This window comes from Macadamia integrifolia, chromosome 9, assembly GCF_013358625.1.
Source record: "Macadamia integrifolia cultivar HAES 741 chromosome 9, SCU_Mint_v3, whole genome shotgun sequence".
Lineage (NCBI taxonomy): Eukaryota > Viridiplantae > Streptophyta > Magnoliopsida > Proteales > Proteaceae > Macadamia > Macadamia integrifolia.
The window spans coordinates 27,563,188-27,587,128 of NC_056565.1; the positions used below are offsets into that span (position 1 = coordinate 27,563,188).

General features: G+C 37.2%; 1 protein-coding gene across 2 annotated transcripts; it reads right to left on the bottom strand.

Annotated features, from left to right (window-relative positions):
• Positions 1-215: 215 nt before the first annotated feature.
• On the bottom strand, positions 216-17,396 carry LOC122089197 (protein root UVB sensitive 2, chloroplastic). 2 transcript variants are annotated; one of them, XM_042658740.1, is made up of 11 exons: positions 17,248-17,396; positions 16,972-17,091; positions 7,560-7,648; positions 7,384-7,468; positions 7,023-7,082; positions 6,847-6,940; positions 6,320-6,417; positions 5,903-6,082; positions 2,722-2,844; positions 1,733-2,160; positions 216-551 (listed from the first exon to the last, which is right to left on the bottom strand). In XM_042658740.1, the coding sequence occupies exons 1-10, from the start codon at positions 17,260-17,262 to the stop codon at positions 1,735-1,737; spliced, it is 1,290 nt and encodes a 429-aa protein (XP_042514674.1). In that variant the 5' UTR covers positions 17,263-17,396; the 3' UTR covers positions 216-551; positions 1,733-1,734. The 2 variants fall into 2 exon arrangements, with proteins under 2 accessions (XP_042514674.1, XP_042514673.1); XM_042658739.1 differs by having other exon boundaries at positions 216-588; positions 17,248-17,395.
• Between the last annotated feature and the right edge of the window lie 6,545 nt (positions 17,397-23,941).

The following is a 23,941-nucleotide window of genomic DNA, read 5'->3' on the forward strand; positions in this document are numbered from 1 at the left end:
CTTTAGAAACGCATAAAAAGGGTAGGTACTATTAGAAGGCAAGACTGGAAACTACGATTAGGAAACTCATAATAACAAAGTTCTGATATTTAGCTTCCTAAGTAGCCAATTGACATATTAACCAAATTATCCCTCCGTTTAAGTTATATACAAGTCGGCCAAAGAGTGAACATTCATTTCAGCCTATAACCCCCTCTTCAACAAGTTTCACAACATGGCCAAGAATGCTTGGAGGACTGTACTGGATAAGCCCTTGTGGCACAAAATTGTTATACAAGTTCCACTTAGGTACACCCTTCCTTGAGATAGAGGGAAGAAAATGTAGAAAACTATAGTTGAAAGCTAAAGAATTCCAACCATAAGTCCATAACAATTTTCTCTCTGTATTCCTTCCTCTAATTTTACAGAAAAGAAAAAGAATCCAGCTTGCTTACAAAGATCCTGTAATGTAGCCGACAACTATATGAAACATCTTTGCACTTAACCTCCTAACAGATTCTGGGCTAGCACGTAACTTTGAATATACCAATATGCAGCTTCCTTCAGCTGAACTGCCAAGTAAGAGAGTACAAAGATGAAGTGACATTCCTGAAAAATAAAAAATAGACAAACTTGTAATTACTTACCTGAAAAGAGCAATAGTGGATCCATATTTTGAAGGGAAAATCATAGAAGTTCTACATGTTCCAATGAAATACTATTTCCTGGGAAATAAATTAAAGTAATAAGACTTGGGGAGGGTTCTATGAGAATATGCGAAAACGGTATAGAGGAGCATACCAAGTACGGGGCACTTCGGCAGATTGTCAATAGAGGGGCGGGGAGGAGAGAGGAGAGTGATAGAGACAGCTGGTGTAGCCCAACCCAGCAGCTTGGAGAGATTTTTCCCTAAAACATAACATGTATTCTTTGCCGTTTGTTCTCGAGGCTGACTATGCTACAAGTACGTGCAGCAAGTGTTCAACACCTGTGCCACTCACTGCCATTAAGAGTTCACAGGGGCATTTCTGGGAAGCAAAAGGGGCAAGTGTTGATTGCTGACTGTATGTGCAGCGGAGCTCGACTGTCTCCCCCCTCCCAACCAACAAAATTCTACATAACAATGAAAGCTCTTTTTTTTTTGGAAACTACAAGGAATCATATTTTGGGGGTGCTTAATGAATAAGAATCTAGCCATAAGATTGAGGGGAGGGGTGTCCTTCATGGCCCCCTGTTTGGAAATCGTATCTTGACCGAGATGCAAGAACTTGTATATGAAAGCAACATCCAAAAAATTATTGCATCCAATAAAATAGGTTCATCACTTTGTTTTTAGGTGTGAAATTTTGTTTTTGCTCTGAAGACAGTTTGTGAAAAGTATTATTGTGATAATAAGTAATATATGCATGATAGGATAGCTCTACAAAGTATTATTTGGTGATTTGAGAACCATTGTCATAGATTGCATACCCACACAAATTACCAATAGCATTACATCAGCAGAACATTTGAATACAACTAGGATAAAAGGCATCAACAATCTACCTATAAAGCCAAATACCTAATAAAAGTACAAAACCACACATATACCAAAGTAACAAATCTAACAGAAATGCCCTTGCCCTTTTAAATAAACAGGCAGAAAGACCTCCTGAAATGCACCCATTTTGAATGTTAAGAACTCAATACATCATTCATTCAATATGAGCTTTGAAAGGACTTAAAATAAATAGGGTTTTAAGGAATCGCATACCTTTACCAAGCAAAACGGCTCCCTGTTCCATCCAGAAAACGATCAGTATGCCATCCTTTCATCTTCAGTTCAGACAAAAAAGAAGGGAACATGCTTTCAATTTTCTCGTAAGATTCTAGTAAGAGAATTTCCCTTGTCCCATGGCTTGATTTCTCCATGCTTTCAGCATATGCAGCAACCAACCAACCCTTCAACGCATCCTCCCCCGTTGCACTGTGCTCCAACACCACGTCAGTCCATTTAGTTCCGCAATTTATAAGAAATTTCTCCTCAGGGAACATCTCTCTCAGTTCACTGAGTTTTGAAGGTTTAACAATCTTGTGCAGAGCCCTACCCACCTTCACACTTCCAGCATCTTCAATGCCTCTCCCAGGAAAGAGAAGATTTTCCCTGTATCTCAAGTCTGCAGGGCTTGACATCTTTCCTGTCTGGTATGGGTTTCAATAGATGACAATCAGATGGCAACAATAAGAAGAATAATGACAATAAATATAGCAATATGGTCTACTTGATGGACCACATATCTGACAACATGGCAGTTCCTCTGGCACTCAAACTTTGTGGACAAGCTGTCCATATCAACATGTATAGTTAAGCAAGTCCAGCCCAATCGGATTTCCCACTTAAGATATGAAGCTTTGAAAATTGGCTGAAAATTCAACCTTTTTGCCCTTGAATTTTCAATTGATAACTAAAATTGGCTGAAAATTCAACCACAGCAATTTTAGTTACGAAATTCAATAGTAAAATCCCAACATATAGTGGGTCATGTGGTCAAGATGGGAGCCAAATTGAATTGTGTCGAATCCTTGGGGTGAACAACTCATCCCACGATCAATTTCCAATACCAGCCCTCCATGTGGGTCAAGATGGTGGGCAATCAAGATAGGCTTTATCTTCATTGGACCACAAAGTCAACATTTTCACATATAAAATATTTGTATTCCTAAAAAAACCTCAAAGAGAAAGCTTAATGTTTGGGATCACACCTTGAGAAAATTGGCTACAATCATTGCAGTCCGCTGTGGATTCAACGTGTTAATAGGAGTCGCACGCATTTCTTCACTCACACAGTAAATATGTATCAGGGAAAGAAGAGGACAAACAATCAACTGCAAGACATTATAAAATCAGAATCATTAGGAGATACACGCACTACAGAGCTTATATAGCCTGCCAAAAGATGATTAGATCCATTGGGTGCCAAATGATTTTCTCCCCTTCAAATAAGTGTAGTTCAAATCGTGCATCTATCCAATCATACCTGTACTGCATTCTAAATCAGAGCAAACCCAGAATCACCATTCGAAGAGAAATTCTTTCAAGTAAACACATTATGTTGAACGAGTAACCATGGAATCTAAAAACCAGCATGGAAATACTTTTCTATGTGATAATGGGACCCCCCCCCCCCCCCCTCCCCAACACACACACACCCTTTTTCCCTTTGCAAGAGGGGAAGAATAAGCAGAAGAATAATCTTCCTGAAACCTGCAAATTTCTGCTAACTTCTTTCAATGTAGGGAAGAATCTTTCATTCGAGAGGTGGAAAACAACAAAAAAATCCTCTTGAAACCTGAAATGTCTGCTACCTTCTTTCAAGGTGACACAGCTTTTAAAATATCGTTTCAACGCATAACTATAATCTTCTAACATGTTTTGACAAGTGAAGAGAATCCAAAATAAATCCATGACCACTAATATGTCCTCTATGCGGTTGAAACAAAAATAATTGAGTGGAATGGCAGAATAGAGTTGAAGTAGCCAATCCCACATAGTAGGCATCAGGGTCAGTCGAGTAAAGTTAAATTTTAACTTTTCTTCAAGAATCTCTATTAATGAAACATTTATGCCTACAGCTGCAAGAAAAACTAGCGTGTCCTGATTAAGTAGCATGCAGGTTCCTACTCTTATAGTTTACCCCAAAAGAAAAATGTTCCTTCTGTAACAACACTAGGACAATTTTAGTGATGCTTTTACTTTTAAGGTAAGCAAGAAGGTCGTGAGTTAAAAACTCAGCAGTCAGACAGGAAATAAGGACATTGCAAGGGTGCTAGTCTGTGATAATGCCCCTGTTAGTCCTGATGTGAAGATTAGATATGCTTACTGGAAGAGTGGAAGTGTCAGCATTGTTGTACCAACACAAAACCATAGTATCCCACATGATAAATTCTAAAATATGGAGTGTCCTTGTTACATAGATTGTTAGCAGTTGGTTTGTCAATCTAGGTCTATACAATGATGGTTACTCAACGAAAGCTAGCTGGCTTATCTGGTAGTGCTTCGGTGATAAGAAACTGAATACTTGCTGTGAGCTATAAAAGTTAGAAAAACCACCTTTACTTATCAGGGAAAAAATAGATAAACCTTTTTTTCCACCTACTGTCCCTCACAATAACAAATACTCAGCCTCATACAAACTAAATGGGGTTGGCTACATGTATTCTATTTCTCCAATCAGTTCTATTCAAAGCCATACAAGATTCCAATCCTAAGCTATACATATCCTTCATCACCACTTATTCTATGGTTATTTTAGGGCTACCTCTAGCTCTTTTAGCTTCTTCAATTTGCAATAAATAACTCCTCCATACTGGAGCATTCAAAGGCCTCTGTTGCACATGTCCATGCCACCTCAGATGAGTTTCTTGCAGCTTTTCATGAATAGGGGCAACACCCAGGTTTGCTCTAATTTGTTTAGGGAGAAATGCAAAGTTAGTCAAGCATTCATTGATTGATTGTTCAAGTCACACATCTTGAATATCTCAAGTTTCTGAAGTAGAGATCCTCAGTGCTTTCTTGACGTTGAGATGAGAGGAGCCAAGCTTTCTGGCTATTTGATTTTTCTAACTTTCAAGATACATTTTTGTGCTGCCACCCATTTGTCTTGAGACATATTTTAAAGGCATCGCATGTGTATACCATATTTAGGTGAACATCAATGCTGCACTAAACATTCCTTAAATAGGTTGTTGCAGCCAAGGTTCAAAATTTCGTTTCGTTTTGGTGGGTTCAGAAACGGAAATTTCGTTTCGTTTCGGTGAAATTTTGGTCGAAATGGTTTTTTTTTTTCCAGGTTGACTGTTTCGGGTCAAACGGCCATATTTTGACCTGAAACTTGGTGGATAACTTATTTTTAAGGTTAATAACATGCTTAGAACATAAAAATGAAAAAATATTAGGACATTACATTGTTTTAGAGTTGCACCTTTGTTTGGCAGTAACCGTCAAACTATTCTGAAAATTTTACCTGATTTTGGAGAAAGAACTTTACCTTTCCTAAGCTTTGAATGTGTAGATCTTGTAGGAGTCCAATGGAAGTCAAAATGTGTGATGATGTGGTTAATTAGAGGCTTGTTGGAGTGTTTTTTCTTCAAAATATGCAAATGGAACCGAAACCACCGAGACAGGCAAGATAGAGTCAAAATTTCGACCGAGATATGGTATTTATAACACAGAATGTACCGAGACAGGTGAGATACCGAAACGATACCGAAATTTCGACCGAAATTTTGTACAAATGTTTTTTTGGGCCTTATTTCATTTCGGGAAAAAAAACACTGAAATTCCGAGAGATTTCGAACCATGGTTGCAGCCCAAAGCTGTTAAAAGTAGCCAAAAGGATACCCACTTGCCACATAGTTCCAGACATACACACACCAAAAAGTGGGGGGGGGGGGTGGGATCCACAAGTACCAAGGCTTCTAGATTATGTTTCAACATGCAACAATTCTCAAAGAGTGAGAATACAAAGAAAATTGTAAGATATTAACCAGCCTTCCTTTCTAAGTGGCAAAGCTTCATGTAGCTTCAACTTTCCAGCAACGGAAACTGAAACCTAAGAAAATACATAAATTAATTGCAAATTCATCTGTGTATCCAGATCACTTATTAAGAAAGAAAATCGTTGAAGTGAATTGCTGCACAGTCATTCTCATCCTTCAATTAGAAAATTAAAAATAAATAAACAAACAAATAAATAAATAGCCAACAAGCTCATAGTAGGAATATGCAAAACTTAAAATATAAACAGATTAGTTCATTACTTCTATATGTATACAATTCAGAGTTCAGAAGCACTTTTGTCAACACAAAAAGACAAACCTAGAAACGGCCATACATTAGAATTTCAAACAAGATCATGAATTCATTATAATCTAAAAATTGTACCTTTCCATTGATTGATGAACATACAGTAGATGCCAGTTGAATGCCTGCACCTATTCCTACAACATTGAAAAGAGTTGAGATAGCCTCTCCTTTTGCAAATAGATCACTGAGGTTCCCTTCTTTAGCAAATGAAGAATATATAGGTAATCTTGTGGCTCTTGCAGCCACAACTGCCATTCCCTGCAAAGTCAAAGATAAAGAAAAATGCAGCATGCCAATCAGTGGTTACAAAGGAAAAGTCAAGATCAAATAACGAATTAATGAACAAATAAAATAATAAAATCAAAGCCACCATCTTTTTAGATTCCATTCAAACACCAATATCTTTTTATCAATTTCAATGTTTCTTTTTCTTTTCTTCAGCATCAGATGAACAGCAGTCATCAGCAATGGAGAAAAACCACAGGGAATAGATACCTTTGCGAAATTTCCTAGGCCAGCCAATTCAAGAAAAAGATGCGGACATAATGGAGAAAGAACTTCCATGCCAGTACCAAAGTCATAGAGAACATCAGCTGCAAGGTGGAAGGCATATGCAATTTAGATGGCTTTCTTGTAGAGGTGAAAAGATTTCTTGTCACTAGGTCACATCATGTGTCCACCAAACATCTGACCCAGCAAACATCTGACCAGATGCAGATGGATGGAGCTAAAAGGGCTAGAGGCAGGCCAAAAAGGACCATTGATGAGTTAGTAAGGAGAGACATGCAAAAGTTAAGTCTTCACCCAAGTATGGCATCTAACAGAGCTACGTGGAGGGCTAAGATCCGGGTTGCTGTCTTTCTGATTTGTGAGTGGGATGTCCCAAAGTTTTTTTTTTTTTAGTATATATAAATATATACTTATGGATCCATGTAGCCGACCCCATTTAGTTGGGATAAGACTAAGTTGTGTTGTTGTTGACTGTGATTTTGAGTAAGAGGTTTCCAAAGCAAAATACAAACCCAGTAACCTCCAATATTTTGGCTCTGAATCCATTCTTGCACCCATATTACTACATATTAGCTTTCCCACATGCTGCATCCCATCCTTTAAGATCTGAATGAAATCAAGGTGAACAGTTAGATCCCTAAAAAATGCATCTGATTTGGCATCAAAGGTCCGATTTACAAGTTCTTACCCAACTCACAACAGTTGCCTGTGCTGGGGTAGGTCGCAAACCTGCAGCAAATAGCAGTGACTGCAAAGGAGTAAGAATATTGAGAAACCAACACCCACATTGGGGTTTATGTTTTCAAGAACATACTACAAAATGATAAAGATGAAGCAATTCAAGTAACAATAGCAATATTTACAAAAACTAGATTCTTCATCAGAGTTCACGACATGTCAAACCCATTTTCAGAGGAAAGAAAATCCATGAATGTTAATATGTTTTACAAGGGTGTCCACTCTACAGAGATATATACTGAGCAAAAATAGCATTGGATGTTACACACTGAACTGCCGTCAGAAGGTAGGAAAAAGAAAAAAGAGAAGACCTGAGTAGATAGCACAGATAAAGTAGCACTTGTTAAGTGTTGCAATGCTCGGAATTGTGAGTATCTTAGATAACCCTCGTTCACACTGCACAGGCAGTGAAAATAAAATAAGCTCAAAAGCAACAGTTGACATATCAAAAAATTTTCTGCTGAAAAGAATGGAATGAACTGATCACCTGTATGGGTATCCAGATGGAAAAAATTGATTCAGGAATGACTCCACTATTCTAGGGAGGACAGGCCTTGAGTCTTCAATAAGCTTCACCTACAAGGAAATCCAGAGTCCCAACCCAATTAGTTAGAGGGGTGCAAAGTTTGAACAGGCAACACTACCAGAAACAATATAAGAAGAATCAACACATGCACCTGCTGATTAAAACATCTTAAACATGATAAATCTCAATCTGAAAAAAAGAAATTAGCATTCACATGGGATGGAAAATAATCTTCTACATTGTCATGGTAAGTATCCAAAATAAATTAGGTAAAAGTCAAAATAAATGTAAATATAGGACGATTTAAAGAGTGATACCATCATGGTTTTAAATCTGTGGGGTCAATCGATCCACCCAATCCATGTTGATACAGCAATAACACCCTGATATTTTGTGAAACATCGACAATGGTCGGACTAGATCGACTGATCCCCCTCAGAATTGGCAGTGTCTGATTGATGCAATCCCCGAATTCAAAAACCCTGTTTGGGTTCACCTGTGGGCCCAATAGAATAATAGGAAACTTAATTTAAGAGTATAGTGGCAAATAGGCTTATGTGGGGAAGTGGCAGTTGGTAATTAACCAGATTTTCCAAGGGTTTACTTGGAAGGTAAAGGACAGAGGACATAAACGGGGTTAAGAACTATTGAGAAGGGTAAACTTGGAAGCAAAATGAGGATAAAGATGAATAAGATGAGAGCAGAGTGGCAATAAGGGAAACTAGGGGCTAAAGCTAATACATCGTGTGGGTGGGGGGCTGTCCTCAACCTCCGGCCAAAGCAAGGAAGCGGAAAACCAGCAGGGCTTTGAAGGAGAGAACTCATTCGATAGGTCCCTGTTGTATCTCAAATTTCAAAGGGGGGGTCAATATTAACGAGGCGACTGATTATTGCACATCATCAACAACCCAACTTGAAGGGGAGGAGACCAAATACCTGGCGACGGTTGTAGAGCAAGCTTGAGTTCAGAGAAGTTATGTCACCACCAAGGGGTCATTTGGGAAAGGGAACTGTAGGGTTTGAATCGCCCTAAAGTAAGTATCATTCTCCCCAAGTCGTAGAGAGGGAAGGGAAGGGAGTCCGATGATTGTCATAGTTGTCAAGGCGTCACCTAGGCGACGACTAGGCATCCAGGCTGTTTTCCTGGGCCCTAGGCGACAGTCGCCTTGTTGCACTGCATGTCGCCTTCTGTTTTGGCACTTATTTATGCAAATATCATTTAAGTAAATGTACATATTATTCACAAATAACGAAATATCCCCTATTTGAATCCAATAAAAATAGTTTAAAAATCAAATTCCAAAAAGATAAAAGTCAACCACCTAGTCCAAGAACAAAAACTAAATTTTGGATATAGGGGCGATTTTCAACTTTTAAATGATGGGGTTTTTCTCAATTATGGAAATTTTATAAATTCTATCATGTTAAAATATTGCTAAAAACCAAAAGTCCAATAAAATAATCTTTTGTTTTGATATCTATAAAATTATTTTCATTCAGGGGATTTTAACAGCATTCGCGAACTTAAAAATAAGTTTGACCAGAGCATAACTTTGTCATTACAACTCAGATTTAAGTAATCGTAGACTTGTTGGAAAGCTGGTTTTATGTTATAACTAATACAAAAAGTCTCATGTAAAAAAAAATCATTTGACGAGTCAAACTTATTATAGAACAAGAACATTTCTTAAAATGTTGATTTTTTATAGCTTAATATGACTTAATATTAATTTTGTATGGTTTGATGTAGCTAAATGTTGATTTTAAATGACTTAATGTGGCTTAATCTTGGTTTTTTATGATACAAGGTATATATAGCTTACTAAACAATGTTATAAAGTAGGAAAAATAAAAAATAACACTTGTTCACCTTAAGGTGGACACCTTCTCTCCTAAGCGCTTAGACAACCCCTCCACCGCCTTGATTCGCTTTGGCGCCGTGACAATTATGATAATTGTTATGGTTGATTGTGGTAGCATGCCAAGGCAGGGCAAGGAAAAGAAACAAAGAACAACAAAGGAGATAGTATGAGGATAGAAAAGAAGACAGAAAATATTTACCTGACAGAAGGGGAGAAGTACATCGATGGGGGAAGAGGGAAAACAGCACATGCTCTCAGATCTCGACTCCAACAACTCAATAAGCTTCTTTCAAACTCATCCTCTTTGTTGGTTACATCAGAATATATAAAGAAAGTAGACAAAATGGAATAATGACCCCTATTCAACTCCCTAATACTAAAATGGATTTGAACTATACCTACTACATAGCCTACTCAAAGTAAAATGAAGTATAGCCTACTCAAAGTAAAATGGAGCATTATAAAAGAACAAATATTGCATATAAACCAGATAACCCTACCAACCCTTGTTGGGCTAGTGTCGTTTGGGCTCGGGTTTCCAAACCCAATTGCATCAGTCCAACCACTTTAGAGCCACTGCATCACTAATCCAATCTTTGACCTTGATATTTTAAAACCTAGCTACGATCAAATGAAGCTCCGGAAAAGTAATGATTATTATTAACAAACATCTCTAGGATAGCAGTATTGTCATTTGAATGTGAATTTAAATTAATTGTGATCCTAAAATACATACTCAACTAACAACAACTCAGCCTTTTCCCAACTAAATGGGGTTGGCTACATGGATCCGCGAGAGAGAGAGATATAAAAAGAAAAAGGAAAATAACAAGGCAATACCTCAGGAACATCCGACCTAAAGGCGGTTGGCTACATGGATCTTTGGCCTCCAAACAACTCTATCTGAGGTCATACTAGAGTCAAGACTCAGCAAATGCATGTCTTTCCTTACAACATCATCAATGGTCTTTTTAGGCCTTCCCTTAGCTCTTCTAGCTCCTTCCATTTGGATCTGATCACTCATACTTATTGAGTCATCCCAAGGCCTCCGTTGAACATGGTCATACCACCTTAAAACAACATTCTCGAAGCTTGTCCTGAATCAAGGCAACTCCCAAATCAGTTCTAACCCGGTCATTCCTTACTTTATGATGTAAGTCTAAATTACCAAGGGGTAATAAGTCTCAGTAGATTCATCCAAAAATTTTAAATTCATCCCAAAAAAAAAAAAAAAAAGTCTCAGTAGGATTCATCAGAAACTTCAACATACAAATCAAGTTTAGATCCAACAGAAAAAACTCAGATCTGGAAAATAGGGCGGAATAGAGGAGATTTCAATTACTCACAAATCACAACTTAGATGAAGCTGAATTTTGGATCGAATGGAGATCCCACATGAGGGAACAACCCATAAAAAATTGAACATATTCTTCTTAATGGAATGAGACTTATGCTGGTTGCAAGAAAAAAGGAAAATTTGGGTGATTCTTCAAGAATTTGAGTAGGAAGTATCGGACGATCCTCAAATTTGGATCAATTGGTCCTCCAAAGATCCTCAACAAATCCTCAAAATCTTACAGCAATTAGAGATCTGGAATGGAAGATACACATTCGAAAAATTCTTCTCGAGAAAACCTTGTAACTGGATTCAATACCCTTTGTGTGTCTCTTCTGATCAGCAATCTTAGAGAGCTTCAATCTCACTTTAAATAGTAGACAAAGATGAAAATAGAATAAGAAAGAAAGGGATGAGGTTGAGAATCGATTGCAAAAGAAAAGGGGTAGGGGAATGACTCCTGGGTCCTCTCACCCTGAACTCTCTCAGTTGATTTCCAAACCTATCTCATGTCTAGGAGTAAGCATTGCTCACAAATAAATTTCATTAATCAATCCATGTCATTGTGTTACAGCAATGCCTCTTTATATAGCAGAGGAGAAGGACTCAATTACATAGAAATATCTAAAATAGGAAACAACTGGAAATAGAAAATAGACTTTACTAAAACTAAAAACTTGGAGGCTAAGAAACAATAAACATAGAAATAAAAGACAACTCTAGAGGCTAAATCTAAATTTTGACTACTTGTTAATAAAGGGAAAAAAAAAAAGATCACTGTTTATAGGTACTGTTCATGTGAATAGAATTTCTAGTTTTGGGTTGGCTTGATGAGCCAACATTGGGGCTGGCTGGTTTGGTTTGATGGAATTAATAGGCCCTTTCTTTTGCAAGCTCGGCCTACATCACTCTATCTCTCCTAGTTTTGCCGCACATCCATCCCAACATCCTCATCTCTACTACATTCAGCTTATCGATGTTACTCTTCTTAACTGCCCAACATTCTGCCCCATAAATTATAGACAGTCTTACAACTGTCTTAAATTTTTTTTTAAGCTTTAGAGCAATACGTCAATCACACAACACTGCAAATGCACCTCTCCACTTCATCTGTCCTACTTCAATTTTGTGAGAAACATCATCTTTTATCTCACCTTCCTTGTTTATGGTTGACCCCGGATATCTAAAATAGTCGCTTTGCTGGATCTCTCTCCTCGAGTTTCACCACTTTGTTATATGTCTATGTGTGACTAAAGTTACAAACCATATACTCCATCTTCGTTCTACTTATCTTAAGACCTCTTGATTCCAGGTAGATCTCCATAACTCCAACTTATTAAGAATCCATGCTACTGTCTCACCCACCAGAACCATAGTTATCAAAGTGAAAAAGCGACAAAGGCGATGGAGGATAGTCAAAAATCAAGGCGACACCAACAACGTATCAAGGCATTGCCAGCAACCAAGGCAACAGTCCGTGCTGAACCACCTTATATCCCAGGCGCCGCTTAGACCATGCCTTGATAACTATGACTAGAACAATATCATCGGCAAAAACATACACCACAGAACCTCGCCTAGAATGTTCTTGCTTAAATCATCCATGATAAGCGTGAACTGAAGCAAACTGAAGTCAGAGAATCGTAACTTCAATAAATCACTAGAACTCAGTGAATGAGTGTCAATGTACTATGAACAACACTTGCACCATAACTCAAATTTGAAATTAGTTTTGATTTTTCTTGTCTTATATACTAAAAAACATAGATGACACTCCAATTTCTTAAGGTTGCATCAAGATCGTGGTAGTAATAAAATCTGAGATGCCCGGTATGTTTCATAGGAGTATATGAAAAATATTAGTTTATCATCTTTCTCGATATATATATATATATATATATAGGAAGCAGTCTCTCTAGACAGCTCAGAAGAGGGCATTCTTCATTACCAAAAAAAACAGGAGGGCATTCTAAGAAGCCCAGCTATTTGCCTCTTGGCAGCTCAGATGGAGCCTAAATTTTGAGAACAGCTAGACCCAAGGTCTCCTGCCCACATGTCAAGTTTCAACCCAAATGGAGTCAGCCAAGTGACACAATAAAGCTTTGAATATAAGATGGTGCATGCCAGTACATGGATGGCTGAGAAATACAAAAGTGCATGGACATATAAGGGACAGTATTGATTGCATTTAAGTATGAAATTTGATACGTGATTGATCAATCTAGACCATTCCCTGGATAACCAACAGTTAGAATTGCAACATCACCCTTCCATTTGGCACTATTCGAATTTATATATATATATATATATATGTATAATGCGGGAAAAATAACCTTGCCAGCCTGGTGTTGCCTATGCCTAGATACAGGCTGGAGCAAAAAGACCATGCTGGCCCCCCACCCCATGCGACGAAGGTGCTTCCGCACGCCCTCCCGTTGACCCCACGTGGTGGTGTTACCTACACCAGACTGGCATGGTTCTTTCTCCCATATATATATTGAGACTAGAAAAGTAAGGAATCAAATCGTCTTGTTTTTGCATCATCGTCTTGTTTTTGCAAAGACTACCATTCCATACCCAGTTTTAACTTTGAACATTAGCATCGCTCTCGTCGTATTAGTTAAATTGGGGTTAACATTTGCTTAATGCTTTCATACCAGCAATAATACACAGCTGAACCTGGCAGTCACAAACTTGCAGATGACTCACTTTACAAACTCCAACAAGTGTAATTTTGAAGAAGGGGAGCAGGGGAAGAGTAGTCATTACGTGTCATTTTACATTTAAATCTAAAACCAAGAACTGAAGGAAGGACTTGGTAATGCCAAGCATTTTGGAGGTAAAAGAAAAAAAGGAAAAAAAAATTCAGAATGAAACATAAAGCAAGGATTCTTGTAAATGAGATCTATGTAAAACCATCTCAACCTAATGTAGAACTAGGATTGGCAAGGCCAACCTAATCCCAAAGCTGCAGTACACTCTCAAAGAACAACCACAAACAAATCAAGGGTCAAGATATCGATCTCAGAATTATGGTTTTCTGGAATCAGATCAAAACAGATATAAAAAGCTAGCTGAGATGATGAAAAATGTTAGTTACAATATGGAAAATATGTCTAAACACCAAAGGAACCAGAAGCAAACAGATCTATGCTATCGAATTCAGTCTCAGGTTTGAAAACAGGATAACAATCACAACAGGACAGAATTGAGGGGATTTTCGATAACTCAAAATCAGGTGGTCCAATAGGGCTGTAATTCTGGTCGAGTCTCACACTAGGAGGGGTGCATCTTTGATCCAAATTTGAGCCCAATTAGATGGTTGGTCTGTCCAGGAGAGAGGATTGGAGAGCAAGAAATTCTGGAATTTCTGGGCAGAACTGAGAAAGGACCAGATTCAGTTACCTGTGATGGATTGAGGTTGAAGTTGCAGGTCTTGAACACCTTGAACAGCAAAGAAGAAGAAGATAATAAAGAAAAAATAACCCCTCGGGCTTCCCACCGCAGAGGGTCAGTTGGATCAAACCCCAACTCCACCAGCTTTGATCAAATACAAAGCAATTCCCAGCAAGGAAAAGCAGCAGCAGCAGCAGCAACAGCCATGGTGTAATTCTTCAAATCGTGGGAGCTTTAGGAGCCTCCTCTTCTTTATTTATAATGTTGATGGGGTAGGGAATTACAAAATAGAGGCTCTAAAAAAGGAAACCAAATATTCTCCTAATACAATAGTTTCTAAGAACCAAAAAAGGAAACTAACAACTAAAATTGAACCCAACTAAAATGAAAACTAATGAAAAAGAAAACAAACTAGTTAATCCCGTAAGCAACCTTAAAGCCTCTAGTTTAGGCCTATAAAATTTGACTATTACACTCAAAACACATGAGATCAAAGGCCCAACATGTATGAAACCCAACCCTAGGCTTATTCCTAGAAAAACAAGCCTATTTCGATGATGGATCTGCATCTCATTAATATACAGCACCTTCTCTCGTTAAGTTTACCATTTCGCTATCCACCATTGGCTTGGCATGGAAGATGCCAATATACGCGGGCAGCATTTAGATCCTTCTCCCAAAACAGGTTCAGGTTCAATTTGATTAAATGATCATGTAAGTAGCCACCAGCCAAACCAGAAAGCAATTTTGAAATCTATGATGCAGTCCAAAGTAGAAAGAGAACACAGGTCATGCAACAGAAAAAAAATTTGGAGACTCACACACCTAAAGGCTAAAGGTTTGGGACTAAACCCATAAGAGAAGACTCACTAAGCTTTCACACTAAGATGACTCACTTAGCTTGGGCAATCCCAATTCTCAAATCTCAATTATAGAAATATACCCTTTCATTAGACAAGGCACCCTCATATAGAAACTAGACAAGGTCTACCTATTCATTAGTCAAAACCCTAAGGAGATCCAATACCACATTTCCTTCAAAACACAACTTACAATTCCCACACAACTTTGTTTACCATGCAACTAACAAAAGTTACCATAGTTGTAAAGAATCGCCAAGGTGGGCGCCTTGGTCACCTTGTTGGTGCCACCTCACATCCAGGCCCCCTCCAACACCTTGGATTGCCTAGACACCATGAAAACTATGCAAGTTACCGGATTACCAACCTAAGCAGTCTATTGTTATTAGTACACATATGCTTCACCTTTCTCCTTGTCCATTCACTTATTTAATAATGTAATTTCCAAGTTCTACCACAAATTTAATTGTGTGAACTTATTATGCTTTAACAATTTTTGATATGAGAACACATCCAATAGACTGATCAATGAACAGATCAAGGATTGATGGCTTCAAAGGTTAGACATCACCATTTCAGAAATATTTGCAACAAGTGTCTTTTGTTCTCCCCTCCCCCCGGCCCCCGGGCTGGGAGAAGGTACTCTTTCTACAAGATTCCATCATCTTTAACTACAAAGTGGAGTTGAAGTTTAATATGGCATTAGTGCACAAGTATTTGAGTTAAGTATAGTAATTTGATTTAACTCCGTAAATATAAATGGATTGCTGAGTTAAACCTCTTATTTTCTCATGCTTTAAGATTCCAGTTTCATTTTAGTGGTCATGGAGAGTGTCAGCGTGTTCATATATTTGTTATCAGGTGATGGAACTTTCCTATAAGCTCTACTACACTCATTGATCTTAGCTGTGCTTAAGGAACCCCTCTCTAGAAGTTCTACCATTACTCTCATGGTGCAGCAGCAGTTTTCTTTCTTTGTGATTTCAACACACACATTACCAGGCATTGATAAAGTGATACCACTGAACAGGAGTGGGGAAAACTTAATTATTTAAGGGTGGAGGTTGGGCACGCTGCTGGCTTTCCTGGAGCTAGCGGCTCCAACCAATGGCAGTGTGGGACACACATGGGCATGGGTGTCATTTCAAATGGGGTTGGGGATAGAGAATGACACAGGTCTGGGCAGCCTGGCAGCGAGCCCAGACTTTCCCCATTATTTAAATACCCAAACAAGGGAGATTTCCCCAAATCCTATGATGGTATCTGCTGAGAGGGTTGGGCAAATTGTCCCAGTGAATGAACAGAATGGGTCATAACCTTGAGGCCATCTGTTAAACACAACTGCCTGATTAGAAAGATCTATTACTAAAGCTATACAATTATTTGTAAGCATGCAAATCTGTGTGACCGCGAATTTAATCCATCAACTATTAACATTGCAATGGCCTGTGGAAGCAAACAGATGCATTTATTCATTTCAATATTAAAAATTCTACAAATATGACGATGAATTTTACAGCTTCAGTTAACAAGGACGTTTCTGGTAGATCAGGAAACCTTAAGCGTACGAAATTTAAATATACAGCTAAATTTTTCTTCACATACTATTAGACAAATTCACACGATAAGACTACCCTTGATTCATAAAATTTTAATTAAAAGAAGAAAAAAAAATATTCAGACACAGATAAAGAATTTCGACCAACAGGAAAACAAGAAGTGCAAAATGTTAAGCAAACAGAAAGGAAACTCCCACAAAGAGTGTTCCACTTAATCATATGTTCATTTAATAGTTTTCCAGAATTTTAAGGAAATGAAATAATGAACCCTAGGAGCAGCACCAAAGAGGGGTTTTGGGAGGGGGGGTGGGAAAGAAAGGCAGTATGTGTGGGAAGTCTTATAAAATGAAAGAGACTTACAGAGAGACGGCCATCCGGTTCAAATTTAAACTGGCGAGCAACTGCATCAGAGGTTTCAATCCATGAATCAGGTACTTGAGGTTCTTTATTTGCTTCTTTCTTCAGCATTTTGGATATACCCTAATGGTGTAACACAAATGAAGACGCATGTGTTATTGAAGATAAAACAATGATTTTGAAGGAAGGTCGGGAGGAAGAGGTGGTGTTTCGATCGTGATTTCCCGTATATCCATGAAAAAGCAAAATTTAGCTCTTAGAGTTGTAGACTGAGCTTACCAAATTTAGTGACATTCTTTGAAACTAACGATAACGAACATCTGATCGAAACGATAACGCCCTGTAGCGCTCGCAGTATGCGCCTCCAGAATCACTCATTAATCCCCAATATTGGTTATCGCCTGTCCACGTCACGTCGACTGGTTGTAACGGCCCGTGCCGGCCGGCTGAGTTGGACATATGCAAACCAGGCCGGCATGTTATGTAACCAGGATATAGAGTGGGCAATCTTTTGTTTTTTCCCCTTTGGGTAAGTAGACCTACACCGTTTGACCACGTTTCTGCCGCCAGAAACGAATTTTTGGGTGTTTGATAAACTTGTTTCTTGGATTGATTTGTATACACATCGTTGTTTGATAACATGCTCTTCACTTTTGAGCTTAAAAAATTTCATTACTTTTGAACTTGAGAAGAGTCACGCTTCTCACTATTGAGTTTTTTTATCGAGCACAAGTCCACAATTTGTTGTCTTCACTTATTTCTAGAAATAACGAAATAAGTTATGCTTGTTTCATCGTTTCTTATAATATAAATTTTCATAAATTCCTATTTATATTTCAAAAAATACGTGGAACAAAACAAGTTTATCAAACGCTTTTTACCCCGTTTCTCCATTTCTAGGAAGAGGAAAATGCAGAAAGGGATTTTTAGGAACGCTGCCAAACTGTGCCAAGCAATCCCATATTCCCATGGTAAATAAATTTTAGATTGAAACCATTTATACATAGATTTGTATCCTCATGTCCTCTCATGTCTGAAACCCCTGGATCATTGATTGAGCATACAATTAATTAGAGATGAGTTGAATGCTTGTTCGGGCTAAAAAACCTCCCTCCTGCCTAAAACACTATCGATTCTTTCAGTTGGTATTATTATATATCCCTTTCCTGAGCAGTAAACATAGTTCACGATAGGTATTGGGACCCCTACCATTAGTCGTCTATAGGGATCTGGGATTCGGTATTGAATCAATCCAACACTTCGTTTGGTCACTTCAGAAGTCAAAAAAAAAACCTAATTCTATCGTGAACTACGTTCTTCTTGACTTTGTTTACATTCAGTAGCAGTCTGTTAGTGTCCCTTCAGGTCAAGAACTCCTGCAATAGGCAGCTATGCTCATGGAACTTTTTTACATTACTCTCATCCCTCTCCTGAGGTAGCTACTATTTGTATAAGTGTTTAAGAAAAGAGGTATTTCGGACCTTCAGTCTATTGTATTGCAATTTTTTGCTTTCTAGGGAATGATTTATGGGGCTTCTATAAGTTGCTCTTTCCTTTATTGAGAAGCCTCTGGGTCGTTGCAAAAAAAAAAAAAAACTCCGAACATATGAAGAACTAATAACTATGATGGTAAAATCATGGGTGAATCCTTCAATGTGGATGAAGGAAAACCTCCGCATGGTTTTTTATGTGTCCCACATAATTGAGGGGGTGGTAAAATAAGTACAATAATATTTGTTGAATAGATATGTTTTTTTTTTTATCTAAAAAATAAATAAAATATATATGTTTCGGCATGGGATTGGTCAAATGTTAAATTTTAGGATCATACATACTTAGTAGTATTGGCAGGCAATCATGATAAAGAAAACCTCAAATCATATGCTCATGTATTGGCATTTCATTTAATAGGAATGTGCTTTCTATCCAAAAGATCCCGTTGCACCAGACACACTAGCTTCCCCCCCCCCTGGAGGTAGGGTGTTCATTTTGCGCCCCTTGTGTTTGTGGCATAGGGGGAGCTCTTGAACATAAAACTTTATCCCTTATTTTATTTTATATTTTTTCACTCGTTTGATTTTGTTTTTTTCAAATATTTTTTCAAGTGGATTAGTCAAATTTTAAGGCCAACTCAACCATATTCTCTCATGGATTGGTATTTTATTTTAGGAAAAAACCTCCCCATTATGTCTGCAATTTTCCTCCCATTTTTTTGTTTTTTGTTTTTTCTTTTCTTCATACTTTAATATGTGTACCCAATGTAAATGATACCTTTTACAAGCCAACCATTATTGTGGCATGCAAATTCCTTCCCACACTGTTAGCATAGAAGCCATCTCCCTTTATTTTATTTCATTTTTTTTTTCAACCCTTTTTAACAAAGTGATTTTTAAATAAATTTTTATTTGGATTAGTAGAATGTCAAATTTTAGGGCCTCAGGAATGGCCTTAATATCTTGGGAAATTTTCTAGTATTACCACTATAATCAGCCCAAAATCCCCGTAACCCCCACTTTTTGGAAAAATATAAACCACAATTAGTTTTCTTGTTTTTTTGGCTAACAAGGAACCCCTTGAACCTGCCCCGGTTTTACAGTTCAGGCCCAAGGATAAACCACAGTTACACGTAGCCACACCTAGCCCATGTAACAGTACCACACCTAGTTTGAATAAGTGTGTTAATTTAAAACTTTGAAATAAAAAATCTTGTTAAAGACCTACAAATAGTGAAACCATTTCTTGTTGAAGGCCTACAAACTGTGAACCCTAGAAGACTTGCAACACCATCTACGGGTGACATCTACGGGTGACATGAGCAACCCCTAACTACTGGCAACTTGCAACACCATCTACCAACGACCTAAGTGGCAAAGGTAAGAAATAAAAGTTACCTACTATTTGGAATTTAGAATCTATTGAGGGATTGAATGATCAAGTATATGAAAGCATACATTGATGATAAGAGACGAATGACATAATCTCCACTTGATTATCTCTATTGGCAACGTATAGCCGAATACACTATAGCAAAGCGTGCATCAGAGGCTCTAATTTTTTGATGTCAATGCCTTCATTGGATCGGCATTTTTGGAGATTGAAGGGTTTGCAACAAAGAAAGATGAGCCCTCATTAATTTCATATTGGATTTGGGGGTTTTGTAATAAAGGGTAAAATGGTAAGTGTACTGTTCTTCAATGTAGTTTGGTCTTTTAGTAAACTCTAACCTGATAAACGCCATCACTTATCAGGGATCAACTAATGAGTAGACATATCTGTTATTTAGTTACAAAAGTGGGAGTTACATGGATTTAGGGCTAGTTACAATGATGGTACTAGAAATTTTCCCTTATATCTGCCATGCCGTCAGTCAAATGAGATTCTTACATTACTAATTGGTTAAAGTTTAATGCTCTTTGCTTGCATATTAAATTATTTTCTGTTGAAATAAACCATGTGACAAATCTAAGAAGGGAGAAATTATAATATTTCTCTTTGCCTTTTTAAAATATCATTTTTTTTTTAAATGAAGGTAAATCTTATCATTCTTCCTAAACACTGCATTAAATGATTTTCACTTTTTTTTTTTTTTTTTTTTTTGTACGAAGTTTCATCCTTTTGAAAAGTGAGGTAAACTGTTGGGAGATGCACCCATGAAGTTAAAATTGGATTGAATACTTAATATTGCCATGTGGCAAATTCAATTTATGGTAAATTAGATTATGTTGAAATTTTATGAACAAATATGTCCCAAGATCCTACTCACATATTTTAGAGTTGGCATTGTAGGAGGAATATCAAAATATTAGGAATACCAAGATTGTGGATAAAGACTCAGAGGAGGTACATGGACATATGTAGGAGGGTATGCCAATATGTGGGAGGATATATGTTTAAAATTATGACATTTAGTCAGTATTTGAAAACTTGGACATATGTAGGAGGGTATGCCAATAAAGCTAAATCTCTTAGTGCTTTTCTTTTGGTGAAGATTACCATCTTAAATTAAGGAGTGTAATGGGTTCCACCACCATGCCCATATCCATGTGACTTTTATCTTATTCCATTAGTCATTTTTTTGACGGTAATGAAAGCCTTAATCTCTCTTGCCATGTCACCTCGTGGTTACCCCTCATATCGATGGCGTTCCGATGTGTGCTATATTTTCAAAAATATTTTATTATTATTTTTTTATATGGAAACTAAATATTTAATTTCCATGTTAATGTTAGTAGAAAAAGTGCAAATATTCAATTTTAATTTGTCCCTTAATTTGTTATCATTATAACCATAAACCAATCTCATATATTTCTATCTATTTTTGCTTTCCTTAATTGTAATTACCGAAAATTTTCAAATATTAAATGCAGAAGAGAGAATCTTAAACGGAAAAAACGAAAGGTTTTGCAGATACCAGAGCTCTCTTCCTTCCTTGTAGCCTTGACTATATATACCAAAGAGAAGACAAAAGAGCAACTATAGTAACGACATATTCATTCTCTCCCCATTTATGCTCTCAATTCACTAACACAACTCTTCTCAATTTCAAATACTTCACATTAGAGAGAATCTCCATGCAAGGTCATACTTTACTCCTTACCTATTTATTTTTCCTCAAATCTCTTTTGTATATTTTTTTTTTCTATATAATTCAATTTTTGCTTTTCAGTGCCTTACTGTGATCTGCAATTCTTCTCGCGCTCCGTTTGATGATCATGAATAACTACATTGCTCGATGGGTCCCGAGTTAAATCTTTTCAAGTCCACATTATGATTTGCAGAATCTCGGGTTTGCCATGATTTTGAGCCATCGACCTTTTGATCCAAGAGTTGCTATTTCTAACCTTCCTTAGTATAATTATCTTTTGATCTTATCTAATGGAAGCTTTGACAGCCTTATGCCTCTGGTTGTTTGGGCCCCATTTTGATTTTGAATGGGTAATTGTTATGTGTTGATATGGAATTTGGTTTCTCAAGAAATGCCCATGATGCAGAAATACAAGCTCTCGGACAGGGAGTATGGAGTAATGTTGTTGGGGAGGGAGTGTAAACGGAGAGGGAGAGTGAGGCATAGGAAAGGGGGCCCGGTGGCTGGGAGATGGTGCGGTTTGAAGGAAAGGAGTGGGGAGAGATGATAAGCAAGGAAGGGGTGAGGACTGATATAATAAACAGGGTTTCTAATTATCTTCTTTTTCTTCTTCTTCTTCTTTTTAAATAAAGTGAAACAGGACCAAATCCATTCCAAGCACTTTTAGGGAAATTACTAAGTCCATATACTCAAATACCATTTTACATGTAATCTATTACAAAACCAAATATAACAAGCAAAAAGGACATAAATGATCATTAAACCCCGAAATTTGGAAAAAAGCTTGGTGGTATGTTCATTAAAATAAACAGAAGGCATAGTAAGATAAAAATAAACAAAATATGCAAATGGAGGGTCAGGTGATGCTAAATACAATAAAGTATAAAAAATATGAAGTTATGTGGAATTCCTTAAATGTGGAGCTATGTTTATTATTTAGCACAATACTAGGCAAATGATAATAGTTTCTATAATGCTCTCCACATTCAAGATACGTTTGAGAATATACCTGAAAAATTAATTGGCATATTACTATAGCAACAGTAATGAACGGTGTCTTTGATGGTGAACATAGCAGGGGTCGATGTATAGGGATCGATTGGGAAATGACAAATGTGTCATTATAACCTACCTTACTCATATGAAATCTAAAGCAGCATCCAATATCGTCTATATCTCAATTAAAAAAAAATTATCTCAAGTGGGAGACTACCCCACATGCATTTGCAAGTGTATTTTTACTAGTGTGTGTGTGTGTATATATATATATATATATACCTAATAAATAAATAAAATATAAATGTTTCGGCATGGGATTGGTCAAATGCTAAATTTTAGAGTCACGCATACTTAGTAGTAGTGGCGGGTAATCCAGATAAAGAAAGCCTCAAATCATACCCACATGTATTGGCATTTATGTTAAATTTTAGGGTCACGCAAACTTAGTAGTACTGGCAGGTAATCATGATAAAGAAAACCTCAAATCATACCCTCATGTATTGGCATTTCATTTAATAGGCATATGCTTTCTGCCCAAAAGCTCTCCTTGTGCCCAGACACATTAGCTCACCCTTCCCCCCCCTCCAAGGAGAGGTAGGGTGTTCATTTTACGCCCCTTGCATTTGTGGCATAGGGGGAGCTCTCGGACAAAAAATGGGACCTCTTGGACAGAAAACTTTATCCCTTATTTATTTTATATTTTTTCACTTGTTTGATTTTTTGTTTTTCAAATATTTTTTCAAGCGGATTAGTCAAATTTTAAGGCCAATTCAACCATATTCCCTCATGGATTGGTATTTTATTAGGGAAAAACTTCCCCATTATGTCGGACTGCAATTTTCCTCTCATGTGTTTTTTTTTTTTTTTTTCTCATACTTTAATATGTGTACCCGATGTAAATGATACCTTTTACAAGCCGCTATTGTGGCATGCAGATTCCTTCTCACACTGATAGCATAGGAAACCATCGCCCTTTATTTTATTTCATATTTTCCAATCATTTGATTGTTTCAACCCTTTTTAACAGTTGTTTTTTAAATAAATTTTCATTTGGATTAGTAGAATGTCAAATTTTAGGGCATCTGGAATGCCCTTTAATATCTAGGGAAATTTTCTAATATCAATCCTTATAAGTAGCCCAAAATCCACATAAACCCCACTTTTTGGAAAAATATCAACGACACCTAGTTTGAATTAGTGTGTTAACTTAAAACTTTGAACCAAAAAAAAAAAAAAACCTGTTAAAGACCTACAAACAGTGAACCCATTTCCTGTTGAAGACCTACAAACCATGAACCCTAGAAGATCAGCAACACCACCTACCAACGACCTAAGTGGCGAATGTAAGAAATAAAAGTTTAGTACTATTTGGAATTTACAATCTATTGA

Coding starts and splice junctions, on each gene's coding strand:
- LOC122089197 (XM_042658740.1), bottom strand. Junction 6,941..7,022: donor AGGCAACTGTTGTGAGTTGG/GTAAGAACTTGT, acceptor GATTTCATTCAG/ATCTTAAAGGATGGGATGCA. Junction 2,161..2,721: donor TTGTAGCCAATTTTCTCAAG/GTGTGATCCCAA, acceptor AACCCATACCAG/ACAGGAAAGATGTCAAGCCC.